The following is a 12,080-nucleotide window of genomic DNA, read 5'->3' as shown; positions in this document are numbered from 1 at the left end:
CGCCCCAGCCCGCTTGTGCGTACAATCAGCTTTTTCTAGCAATTGTGAGTTTGTCGGTTTTAAAGAAAAAAAAGAGAAAAAAAGAAAAAAAAAAAAAAAAGAGTATTTTGACCCACCATTTTTTCCATGTTTTATGCTGGTTTCAGGCCTCCGAGCAGAATGGGGAGGGGGGCTACAATGTGTATATTACAACAGGAGGAGGAAAAAAAAAAAAAGACAAAAAAAGACAAAACAAGAACAGTTTGGGGAAAAAACTGCAATAATTTTTAGGGGGAAGGATGGGGGGAGGGGTCTGTCAATTATTGTAGATAAAATTTTCTGATTAAATATTAAATAAAATTAAGCAGTCAGTTCTTTCTGCTTTGATTGTGTTTAACAGCTGAGGTAGCTTAAACTATTTAAAATAATAATAATAAAATAATAATAATAATTGAATTCTCTGTTGGGAGATAGCTTATTTTTTTTCCCCTCAAGCCTGTCACTGTAAATAGCTCTGAGCTCTGTATAAATTTGTTTTCTTCTCTTTTAGTTGGGGGTCGCTTTTAATATTCACTGCTGACTTTTACTGGGGGGTGGCTACAGGGGAATTTTTTCCCTCTAAAAATTGCGCTGGTGTGTGGAAAAATGTGTAGCTTTGTTGATTGACATTTGCAAGAGTTAAAGATGACAAAAAAAAAAAAAAAGACAAACTAAAAAAAAAAAAAAAAAAAAGAACCAGAGTTGCCAGCTAACGTTTCGTTGTTTCTGTGCCGACGGGGATGCCAGAGCGGTGCTGGGGCTGTTTGCCGGGGCAGGAGGCGTAGGCAGCCAGGGGTCACCCCATCCTCACACCCGGAACCCTGCTGTCACCACGGTTCATCATGCTGGGGAGCTGGAAATGAGCCGGTGTGCCCTGCTTGGTGGCAAAAACATTGTCTTAAAGCCCAGAGCACTGAAGAGAAAATAGATCTGTAGTGCGTGGTTATGAGTCACCGAATTTACCGCTGGAGCACGGCGCAGATGGTGGGCACCAGACCCCATGCCGCAGCTCTGCTCCGCGCAGTGACACCGGTTTTTTTTTATTAAACCAGGTGTCTGACAAGGTGTGAAAACGGCTCTGGGGCAGTTTTCTGATCTCCCCAGATCCCGTTCCACTCTGTAGCAGGGGCTTCGTGCGGTCTCAGTGCTCGGTTTTGTGGGCGAGTGCTCCCCAGCACCGTGAGGGGGCCTGCTGGTGCGTGTAACGCCAGGGTGGAAACGCCACTTGGGTTGTCTCCGGCGGAGCACAGCAAGAAGGCACACGGCTCCTGCCTCCAGCCCTGGATTCAAGGCCATGAGGAACTGCTCTGTGCTCTGGAAACTGGGAAACTACCCGGGGGGCTGGGGGTGACAAGACCATTAACAGCATGACCACAGCGCCATTAACAGCATGACCAGGATGGGGAGACGTGGGGCGCGCACACTCCTAGCTGGCAATGCGCTTTTTTAAAAACTTTTTTTTTTTAACCGAGTGGCTCATTTCAAATATTTTTACTGTAAAGGAGGCAGAAGGCTGCAGGCCGAGGGCTGCAGCGAGTCCCCGCTCACCGGGCAACGCTGCCATCTGCCGTTCGTGCGGCTCCCGCTGGGTTTCATCGCGCAGCTCGGTGCGAATAAGATCACGGACAAACCGGCCTCGCAGGTGCAGGAGGAAAAAGCGATCCGGCGTGGCTCCGCAGCCAGGGCGCAAGAGGCAGAGGTGGGAGAGGCGCCGGAGCGCAGCCATGCCGGCAGCGGAACCAGCGCCGAATTCACAGGGCGAACCAGAGCCAGCCAGACGGCCGTGCCTGCAGCCAGGCCGCGCTTGTGGAGCTCGGGCACAGGGGCAGCAGCCATTGGGATGGACAGACAGACGGATGGGAAGCTCAAAGGGCTGCTCAAGGGAAAACTCACCCCTAAAAAGCAGCAGAGACATTTTCAAATGTGGCAGAATCTAAAAGTTTGCCTGTGCTGGTAGGGGAAGATGTGCAAGCAAGCACGCTGACTGCACGCAGAAATCAGTTAAGATAACACTGGCACAGTCCGCACAGAATAACATTTAATCCTCCCCACCGAAGAGCCATTTCACACCGTATAACTACTATCATCACACAAGACGACTACCTGCTGCTGGGCACTAGCACAGCACTGCCGAGACGCAGCAGCTCTCCTCCCAGCGTCAAGCTCAGCTCTGGCCCAGGAGAGCTGCCGGTGCCTATTCCTGGTCACTTTAGCAATTTGAATTTCTTCAGGTGCTGCTGTACTTGGTCCTTTGGGTAGGGCCGGAGCGCCAGGCAGGTGGCCACGTTCTCAGGCTGCTCGGTCCACACTTCGTGGTCTATGTCGTGCTGCTTCAGGGTCTCTGCCAGCGCCGTCAGGGCAGCCTCATCTGGAGCCTGGGGAAAGACAGTCTGCTGTGAGAGCTGGGGTGGGAAGCGGTGCCGGATACTTGCAAGAACTGTGGGGATGAGACAAAGAAAGACAGCTCACCCTGGGGACAGTGGCCAGGACACGGAGGCAGCCAGCTGCCTGCACAGGTGTAAGGATGGGCAACCCCAAAAGGCATTTTGTTCCTGCAGGCCCTGGGTGCACCGCCAGCCTCTGCAGGCACTTGGGGTAGCAGCTAGGGGCTGTGAGCCAGCACAGGTGTAAACCTTCAAAAGTGCGCTTTTTTTTTTTTTTTTCCCCCTCTGGAAAGCTGGCCTGGCTCGGCGTGCTAAGGCAAACAGCCCTGCCCAGCCCCACGTCTACACAAGGGGCTGCCCCCATCACCGTCCTGAACTTCCCCTCACGAAGCCGCTGCTGCGGTCACGGGGGCTCACCGGGAGTAACGGCGGCCGCGGGACGGTGAGGCGGGAGGACCGGCCGGCCCCGGGGGAGGACGGGTCCCGGCCAGCCTCCCACCCCCTGCCAGGCCCGGCCGGCGCCGGGGGTGCCTCCACAGAGCCAACACCGCCCCCACCGCCCATCACAACCCCGCCCCAACATGGCCGCCACCCGCCCCGCCGAGGCGAACGCTCCCGGCCTGCCCCGCGGCTCCCGGCCTGCCCCGCGCACCTCCAGCACCACCGTGCGCATGGCGTCGCCCAACTCCAGGTAGGCGCGGGTGTCGGGGTGCTGCCGGTGCGCATGCGCGGCGGCCAGGGCGGCGTGGCAGCCCTGCGCTACTACCGCGCCCAGCGGCCACGACCGCGGCGGCCGGCCTAGGTCCCCGCGCAGCACCACGTATTGCACCAGCGCCGCCGCCGCCGCCGCTGCTGCTCCAGGCGCCGCCATGCCGCCGTACGGCGCCGCACAGCCTGCCGGGAGGCGCGGCCGCGCGGTGCCTGGCGGGAGCGGGGCGGAGGCAGTGTCGCCGCCATTTTGTTGTACGGCAAACGGAGGGAAATGGCGTCAGGGAGGTGACGTCCTTCCGGCGGCGCTCAGGCGCGCAGTTTGAGCCGCGGTTGTCTGAGGTGGGTGCGGGAGCTGTTGGGGACCCGGGCCCGCGGGGTCTGCCCGATCCCCTGCAGTCGCCCCGGCGCGGCCCCCTCAGCCCCCTTGGTGCGGAGCCCCGGCTGCCTGGCGCCTCGCTTGTCCCCGTCCCCCTCGGCCGGGGCCGCGGCCGCGGCCTAACCCACCCCTCCGTGCGGGGGTTCCTCCCTGTCCCCTTGGCTGTGGCGGCTCCCCGGGGCGCCCTGCTGGCGGGGGGAGCTGAATCCTGTCCGTTCCTGCGCTCCCGGGGGGGTTCCTTGTGGGGCCGGCGTGAAACTGTGGCTTGTAGGAAAATGGCGAGTTATAACGTGTCTTTTCAGCCATCGGCCCGTGGGATTGTCCCCGCGTGGGGCCGGCCCGGGTGCCAGACCTGCCCTTGGTGCTTCTCTGAGTCCCGTTGTGGCGGCAGGAGGAAGATCCCTGAGGAAAAGCTCTTGCTACCTCCACATCACTGCTTGCCCAGGGACGCAGCCTGGCCGAGGAACCTGCTGCCTCGCTTACAGGAGAGCGGCGAGGGAAGATGGAGGGGGGGAAAGCTTGTGCACCAAGCGGTGAGTTACCTGGGGCGCAGGGTGCGGGACATCCAAGTGCCAAGTGTGGCCTTCCTGTCGGAGCGAGCCCTGAAGTACCTGGGGCCAGAGGCGACCCCCTGGTTGCTTCAGTTGCTGAGTTGTATCTTGAGTAGCTCTCAGCTGATATAGGGTATGGGGGCTTTGTTTCCCTGATCTGTGGACTGGGTTAAAGGTGGAATGGGGAATTGCAGATCTCCTGGGATCAGGGACATCAGGACTGGAGTATTTGCTAGCTTATTCTGCTTTTCAGGAGCTTAGCTAGCTGCTATGGGACACCCCAGTGTTTAGGTTCTTGCTGGCCCTCAGCCTCACGTTTAAAATTCCCAAAAGCCTCTTTCCTGGATCTTTGCCTGTCTTCTGCCCCTTTGCAAAGTTATTGCAAGTGTTTTTGTTATGTATCTGCACTGGACCTACTTTGTTTCTGTTGCTGCAGTGCAGACCACCAATAATCACAGCTTGGATTTTTGAGCGTGTGTGGTGGTTTGACGCTGGCTGAATGCCAGGTGCCCACCAAAACGACTCTATCACTCCCCTCCTCAACCAGATAGGGGAGAGAAAATATAACGAAAAGCTTTTGTAGATCAAGATGAGGACAGGGAGATCACTCAGCAATTACTGTCATGGGAAAAACAGGTTGAACTTAGGGAAAATTAGTTTATTACCATTCAAATCAGAAAAAAAAACACCTTCCCCACCCCTCCTTCTTCCAGGGCTTAATTCTTGATTTCTCTCCCTCTTCCCCCCGAGCAGGCAGGGGACAGGGAATAGGGGTTACAGTCAGTTCATCACACACTGTCTCTGCCACTACTTCCTCTTCACACTCTTCCCCGGCTCCAAGTGTGGGGTCCCTCCCACAGGAGACAGTTCTCCGTGAACTTCTCCAAGGTGAGTAGGCTGCAGTTCTTGATACACTGCTCCAGCATGGGTCCCCCACGGGGTCCCAAGTCCTGGCAGCAAAACAAACCTGTTTCAGTGTGGGCTCTTTTCTCCATGGGTCCACAAGTCCTGCCAGCAAACCTGCTCCGGTGTGGGCTTCCCACAGGGTCACAGCCTCCTTCAGGCATCCCCCTGCTTTGGCTTGGGGTCCTTCCCGGGCTGCAGGTGGAGATCTGCTCCACTGTGGGCCTCCATGAGCTGAGGGGAATCTGTGCTCTGGCACCTGGAGCGCCTCCTCCCCTCCCTCTGCACTGACCTGGGTGTCTGCAGAGCTGTTCCTCTCACATAGTCTCACTGCTCTCTTCTTGGTGCAGGTATTTTCTTTTTTTTTTTTTCCTTCTTAATATGTTATCCCAGAGGCACTGCCACTATCGCTGGTGGACTTGGCCAGCAGTGGGTCCATCTTGGAGCTGGCCGGCATTGGTTCCACTGGACATGGGGGAAGCTTCTAGCAGCTGTTCACAGAAGCCACCTCTGTAGCCACTTTCCCTACCAAAACCTGGCCACGCACACCCATCACAGCATGTCATGCTTTTCCTCGCAGGAGTGTTTGCTCACCTGGAAATGCTGGAGGTGCAGTCTCATGAGGCAGCTGTGAAGCAGGAGGAAATGGAGCAGCAAGAAGAGAAGCTGGCCAGGCTGAAAGCAACAGTTCAGGAGCTGAGACTCCGGAGGGATGAGCTGCAGGCTAAGGTGGATCTGCAGCAAAAGGGGGTGAGAAAAAGGCTTACTGCAGAGATTTGGCAGAGGGCTCTGGTGTGCTGCTGCTCTCAGAGGGTGGATTTACTGAGGTTATTCATATAGAGCCAACTGTTATTTTTTTTATTTTCCCCAGGGCATACAGTCCTGGTGTCCCCTCTTTTCAGTACCATATAGTCTAGAACTGCTGGATCTGCTTGGCTGGAAGTTGTGTGGCCATTTCTGAGCTATTTTGTCAAGTTTTTCTCCCCTTTTCTGCTTGAAATGCCATCTCGCTTTTCTCAGAGCCAGGTTATTATTTCTCTGTATCCTGACTGTGTTCCCTGCAGGTGACACACTTGTGTCAGCGATTTTTGACCTCTTCTCTTCTGGCTTTTGTAGCAACTTGGGAAAGAAGGAGTCACGCTGCCTCCGGCACAGCCCAGTGCTCAGGCTGTTTTGGAGTGGAAGATAAAAAGCCTTAAGGCCATGCTGCGGCTCTTTTACCTCACAGGTAATGTCTCAAAATTTTGTGTTCTGCCAATGGCTGCATTTCTGGGGTGCTAAATTCCGGTAAATGAACCTGATGTGAAGTGTAACTTCCGTGTTAACACTGCTGCTGTTGTGCTTGAAGCCATTGAAATGCTGGAAGAGCCGTAACTTTGTAATTCCCTGCCTTTTGCAGGAGGCCTCTGGGATGTTGCAGGAACTCTTATTTACTTTATTTAGACTGTCTGGATTTTTGAAAACTACCTTAGGAATGAAATCTTTGGGAATTAGGCAGTTCAATATCCAGTGGTCTGAGTCTTCCAAGCAAGCTTGTGAGGTCAGCACCCTCTTTTCTTCTGCTTCTGAGCTTTTTTTTAAAAAAAAAAAAAATTGTTTCCAATGACAGCCACCTTTGCGTTCTGGAAAGTGTGAGGATGTGAGTCCGGCTTGATGCAAGCGGGCTGAGCCCTGCCATGAGCACTCCCACCGTGCTGCTTGGGGCAGTGAAGCACTGCCTTCCTCCACCCAGGGTGCCCCATTTGTCCCTGTCACGTTGGAGCCAGGACTGTGTTTGAAATCAGCAGCATAACTCAGTTATTGGGAATCTAAGCTACCGTTAAGCTTGCTGAATTCATTAGAGGTCCCTTAATAAAAAGTTGCCCTGTTTTTATGTTTCTAAACTCTTGCAAGTCATTCGGCCTCCTAGGGAGCTCCCTCAGCTAGCCTAGGAGGAGGACAGAGCCCCTCTTACCATCTCTGTTGCCCCAGCCAAGCTGCAGTGGTGAGTTAGAGTAGCGTTCAGTAAACCCTCTCTCTCTGGACCCAAGGGATCAGCGGGAAGCTGACCAAGAAGGGAGTGTGTTTCTGCATCAGCACGGCTTACGAGGGCACCTACTTGGATTCTTACTACCTGGACCTGCTCACCGAGCCAGAAGTGCAGATTTACCGCCACTCTGTCCCCATCTTCATCCCCCTGGAGGAGATAGCCAAGAAGTACTTGCAGACGGACATCAGGCGCTTCTTGTCTGTCCTGTCTGACCACCTGAATGCTTACGTTCAGAGGAGGTACCAGGCAGACCAGTTACAGGTACCAGTGGCCGCAGCAATTTTGTTCACCCTTCTTTTTTCCTTTGGTGTACCAAGTGTTACAAGTCTCTGAAGTGCTGGGGGGAATCTTTGCAGTTTTCTTTTTGTTGAGTGCTCATGGTTCTGGTTTTCAGAACTTCACAAACTATCATGTGACTATAAACTTGGTTGCCTGTTCCATCGATTGTCAGGTACTTGGATATTGTATTGTGGCTCATTTAAAGTTTACTGTCAAATTCCAGAGCTCCCTAAGCTGAAATAGCTGTCATCTCTAAAAAGCCACCGGAGGGTGTGGCTTTAGGGTGCGCATGGCACTTGTTTTAAGTCCTTCCTGTGCAAGGTTGCTCAGTGTACAGTATGTGTCCAGTGCTGGGCTCCCCAGTTCCAGAGAGACTGGGAGCTGCTGGGGAGGGGCCAGCGGAGGTGACCAAGCTGATGAGGGGCTGGAGCATCTCCCTGGTGAGGAAAGGCTGCGGGAGCTGGGGCTGTTCAGCCTGGGCAGGAGAAGGCTGAGGGAGGACCTGAGCGATGCACACAGGTACCTTAAGGGCCAGTGTCAGGGGGCCGGGGCCGGGCTCTTGTCAGCGGTGCCCAGCGACAGGACAAGGGGCAACGGGCACAAACTGCAGCACAGGGAGCTCCGTGGGGAGAGCAGGAAAAACTTCTTTCCCTTGAGGGTGCCGGAGCACGGGGACAGGCTGCCCAGAGAGGCTGTGCAGTCTCCTTCTCTGGGGACGTCCAGAGCCCACCTGGACACGATCCTGTGCAGCTGCTGTAGGAGAGCCTGCTTGAGCAGGGGGTGGGCTAGGGGATCTCCAGAGATCCCTTCCAACTCTGGCAATTCTATGATTTGGGTATGCCCGGCTGGTATAGAGGGTGCACTTGATGAGCTCCCAGCCCTGCGCTGATGGGCTCCCTTCCTAGCTTTGTGTTTCAGAAGTTGTCTTTGTCCCTTCAGAAACACTTTTCGGACCAGATAGAAGGAAAGTTGCAGAGGAACTCCTTGTGTGACTTGCTGGTCTTTAATTACAACGTGTCAAGGAAAAGCAAGACCTTTCTGTTCAAGGTGAGGCTGCTTTATGGAGATCTCTGTTGCAGCCTCCCCACTGAAGCAGTCGTTTCCTGCGCATGTAAGTTGATGGTGCGGAGTCTCTCTGGGGACGTGGGCTGGGCAGACCATACTGTGGTTCTGCACATGGATGGGTTTTTTTCCCTGGTTCAGTTTGGGGACAAAAGGCAGTAAGCTGTCAAATTGCTGAAGGAGAACAGATTACAGAAGGGGTTGTGTGCAACTGGTGTTGGGTCTTGAAGCAGTTGTAACTCATCCCTAGCACAAGAGCACAGATCTCTTGCAATACTGGCAAGATGGGATGGCTGTGGGGAGGGAGGGAGGATGGGGCTGAGAAAGGTAAGGTGTGAGTGCAAGCTTGGATCATTTCAGATGGACGGGACGCTTGTTTGCGGTTTGCAATTACTGGGAGTGCAGACTCTGGTACGGTCCCAGCAGGATCAGGATGCTGTTTTCACAAGTTTCACAGCTAGAGCTCAGCCTGTGCTAGTGCACTGTGCACACGTGGGAGAGCCTGGTGAGCAAGTGCAGCCAGAAACTGGGAAGCTGTCAGTCTCCATCACAGTGACTGTTTGTTCCAGTTGACTTATGGCCTTGGACTCATTTCTGATCCTTGAAAACCTGGCAGCCAGCCTTGTGATCTTTCCCTAGGGTGGGGTCTAGTTGTAGGCAAATAAGGCAGGATTTTTTCAGCATCAGGAATTTCTCTCTCTCAGTGCATTAAGATAAATGACTAATTGAGGCCTGGTGTTGGGCTGTCTCGTGTGGCCAGGCAGGCCCTAATTGCCCCTGCTGCCCTCCTAGGTGTGCTGGCATGTATTGCAGTGCAATGGCAGGGAGAACAGAGGCAGGAGCGAGATTTATTGTCCCTTAGAAAGGATCAGGGATGCTGCAAAATACTCATAACAAAGATCTCTGCCTGCAAAATCTTTCCCTGATGCCACCTACTCCCCCTCCTCTGTATCAGCAATGCCACCTCCTCCTAGTACGGGAAAGACTGACTGCAACAGTGAGTGTCTTGTGCAACCCTAACACCGTGGCACGGCTTTATCACAGATCCACGCTATTTTCTGACCGGTTATTACAGATCCCAAACGGGGCTGAGGGATCATTTGCCCATCTGTCTGCCTGTGTTTTCCAGCCACGCCGTGTCCTGCTTTTGGCTGGCTGGGCTGTGGAGCGTGTGGACCAACATGCAGCTAGATGGAGCTCTGAATGGAGCAGCTGGGATTGATAATCTGCTCTCTGCCATCAGGCACAGTCTCAGGCCTGCTCCTGCCAGATCGTTGGTGAGGCTGGAGGAGTCATCGTGTACTGGATCAACAGTTCCCCCTCTCCTTTCCTTGCAGTAGCCATCCCTTTGTAGGTGACGTTCTGCCTTAGCTCACAAATTCTGTGCTAAGAGAGGAGCTGGGGCTGGGTGAGGCTGCCACATAACTGTCCTTGCCTGTCAGCAGTGTGTTTTCTTAAGGCACTTGTTCTTTCTGCAGCCATCAAATCCCATGAGGGAGCTGCAGGACGCCAAGGGTTAGGGAGGAGAGCAAGGGGTTATGAGAAGAAAAACTATATAGCGAGGGAGAGGGAAAGACTCCCTAGGGACAAGGGAGGAATGAGAAACAAATAGTTTTATGCTGGCAACGTGGTGTTCCTTTCCCCACTGATCCATCTGCTTCTGTCTGCCAGCGGACGCTCCCGCATCTGTAGCAGAGATGGCAGCAGCTCACTCGGGCCTGTTTCGCCGTGTGGCCCTGCACAAAGCCTTCCGCTCCTTCGGCAGCGCGTGAGAAAGGGTGGATGGAGCACTCACCGTGAGCCACCCCGGCTTTCCTCAGTAACGCAGCTCCCTGAGCTCCCCTGCCTGTGGGGAGTGATCACGAAATGCAAACGTTTTCTGTGGACCGCAGCGATGCTGCTGGAAACCCCAAGGAGCGATTGGGCCAGCTTGAACCTCGAGAGCAACGTTTCCCTGCAGCTTCCGCGTGCCTGTTGTCACAGGTAACCTTTCCTCGGCACTGTGCTGCTTGCTTGTTTGAGCGCTGATCTCTGCGGTTGGTGCGGCAGAACTCCACGGTTGCAGGAAGCCTCTCACAGTTGGAATCAGAAACGACACGAAAACTTCAAGGTCATTTTTTCAGTGGCCATGCCCTGGGGGTCAGCACCATGTGCTTATCCAACACACCTCAAAAGCAGGGAGCAAGTGGGGTGAGCTGTGCCCTGCTTACTAGAGCCAGGCAAGGATTTCATGTTAGAAGCTGCAAGGGGTTGAGGGACGGAGGTGAGGTTTACGTTAGTGCCAGCTAAACCCGTGCCCTCATGCAAGCTGTTAACCACCCCATGAGCAGGAGCGCTGAACTTCCCGGAAAATTTCATACCAGCGGTGCCTTTACACGTGCTCTTTCCTTCCCTTTAGGCGTGGGGCAGATTTGCTGGTGTCCTGTTGTTGTGCTTCAACTCTGGATCAGATCTTTGAAAACTTGTTTTGTAACAGTACTTTAGCAGCTTATTAATAAAAGTTCTACATTACTCAAACTGTGGTGTTAAAAAAAGAAAAATCTTTTGATTTCCTTTAGCTTTATAATGTGGTTTAGTAGAATAGAATGGCATTTAAATGACAGATATATATATAATGTGGTTTAAATGACAGTATTTTCTCCTGTCTCACTTTTATTCCAGTCCCACGTGTGATAAGGCACAGGGAAAGCCCTTTGTCTTTTTTTTTTTTTTTTTTTTATTCTTTCTGTCATCATTACAGCTCCTGGTCCAGATTGAACTGAACAATTTGTTTAGTTTTGAGTGTCGTAGCTCCAGGCAGTGAGTCCCGCTGCTGACGTCCGTAGAGGAAGGCTCGCAAGGCTGACAGCTTGCAGCTCGAGCTGCTTTAGGAGAGCTGACAGCTCGTGGGGTGAGCATTTGCTCGCTTACTCGTGTTTGGAGGGGTTTGGGCTTCTGAGTATCTGCTCCTGCTGCCAGCTGTGCATCATCAGAAAGCATTTTTGTTACCCCACATCACTTTTAGTTCTGTGGTTGTCATTTCTATGAAAAGTAATGGAAAGCAGGAAGAGCGCTGCTTGGTGTCTCACCCGTGCCGGGGGGCAGCTGTGAGTTTGCAGAGGCCAGGCTGGGGTGCCAGCCCCTGCCCTAACCTTGTGCACTGTCCTGCTGAGGGGAGGCAGAGCCCTGACCTGGCAGTGGGGTGAGGGCCCGGGCCGCATGTTTTGGGAGATCTGTGGGAACCAAATACTTCAGCTGCGAGGGTGAGGTGCCGCAGCTTGTCACTGAAGCAGCTGTGGCAAAGCCAGGCTTAACCCAGCTCTTGGTCACGGTCCCCTGTTGGTGTGGGATAGAGGGAGGTGGGTCTGGGCCATAAGACCCACTGCACCCCGGGGCCTGTATCCTGGGGTACTCGGAGGGCTGAGTCAGGGTTTCTTCCCCTCTCTGCATCGCTCCAGGTCCCCTTGGGTGCTGCTTGCACCCGCAGCCAGGCCCTGTGAGCACAGGGACAGCACAGCGCGGGCTGTGGATGTGCATTTTGTTTCCTTGAGCCTGCTGAGGTGGGGATTAAACTCCCGTCTCGTTCGTGTCACCGTTCCCAGTGTTAGGTACTCTGCTGCCAGAGCCAGCAAGGGCCAGCAGCACATGCTGCTGGCGGGAGGTGCTCAGCCCCAGCACCAGCCTCCTGTTTCAGGTTCCCTCCAAAACCAGCATCCCTTTGCCAAGGCAATCGATCGAGCCCTTCTCGCCATATCCAAAACCCCAGAACAAAGCAGGCGCAGAATCGG

General features: G+C 54.1%; 2 protein-coding genes across 2 annotated transcripts; one reads left to right on the top strand and one right to left on the bottom strand.

Moving 5' to 3' along the window:
- Positions 1-2,034: 2,034 nt before the first annotated feature.
- Positions 2,035-3,273, bottom strand: PTRHD1 (peptidyl-tRNA hydrolase domain containing 1). Its single transcript, XM_037391744.1, has 2 exons — positions 3,055-3,273; positions 2,035-2,393 (listed from the first exon to the last, which is right to left on the bottom strand). Exons 1-2 carry the CDS (start codon positions 3,271-3,273, stop codon positions 2,223-2,225), a joined length of 390 nt encoding a protein of 129 aa, XP_037247641.1. The 3' UTR covers positions 2,035-2,222.
- Positions 3,274-3,363: 90 nt separating this feature from the next.
- CENPO (centromere protein O) lies at positions 3,364-10,830 on the top strand. Its single transcript, XM_037390798.1, has 7 exons — positions 3,364-3,452; positions 3,792-4,022; positions 5,524-5,693; positions 6,060-6,171; positions 6,974-7,233; positions 8,191-8,362; positions 9,985-10,830. The coding sequence occupies exons 2-7, from the start codon at positions 3,992-3,994 to the stop codon at positions 10,083-10,085; spliced, it is 846 nt and encodes a 281-aa protein (XP_037246695.1). The 5' UTR covers positions 3,364-3,452; positions 3,792-3,991; the 3' UTR covers positions 10,086-10,830.
- Positions 10,831-12,080: the final 1,250 nt, after the last annotated feature.

Source organism: Falco rusticolus, chromosome 6, assembly GCF_015220075.1.
Source record: "Falco rusticolus isolate bFalRus1 chromosome 6, bFalRus1.pri, whole genome shotgun sequence".
NCBI classification, from domain to species: Eukaryota; Metazoa; Chordata; class Aves; order Falconiformes; family Falconidae; genus Falco; species Falco rusticolus.
This window is presented reverse-complemented; position numbering and strand designations above follow the sequence as displayed.

Excerpts from the sequence above, each read along its gene's own strand:
- PTRHD1 (XM_037391744.1), bottom strand. The coding sequence starts at position 3,273 with ATGGCGGCGCCTGGAGCAGCAGCGGCGGCGGCGGCGGCGCTGGTGCAA. Across the intron at positions 2,394-3,054 it reads TGCGCACGGTGGTGCTGGAG|GCTCCAGATGAGGCTGCCCT; the intron begins GTGCGCGGGGCA and ends GTCTTTCCCCAG.
- CENPO (XM_037390798.1), top strand. The coding sequence starts at position 3,992 with ATGGAGGGGGGGAAAGCTTGTGCACCAAGCG. Across the intron at positions 6,172-6,973 it reads GCGGCTCTTTTACCTCACAG|GGATCAGCGGGAAGCTGACC; the intron begins GTAATGTCTCAA and ends TCTGGACCCAAG. Across the intron at positions 8,363-9,984 it reads AGCAGTCGTTTCCTGCGCAT|CGGACGCTCCCGCATCTGTA; the intron begins GTAAGTTGATGG and ends TCTGTCTGCCAG.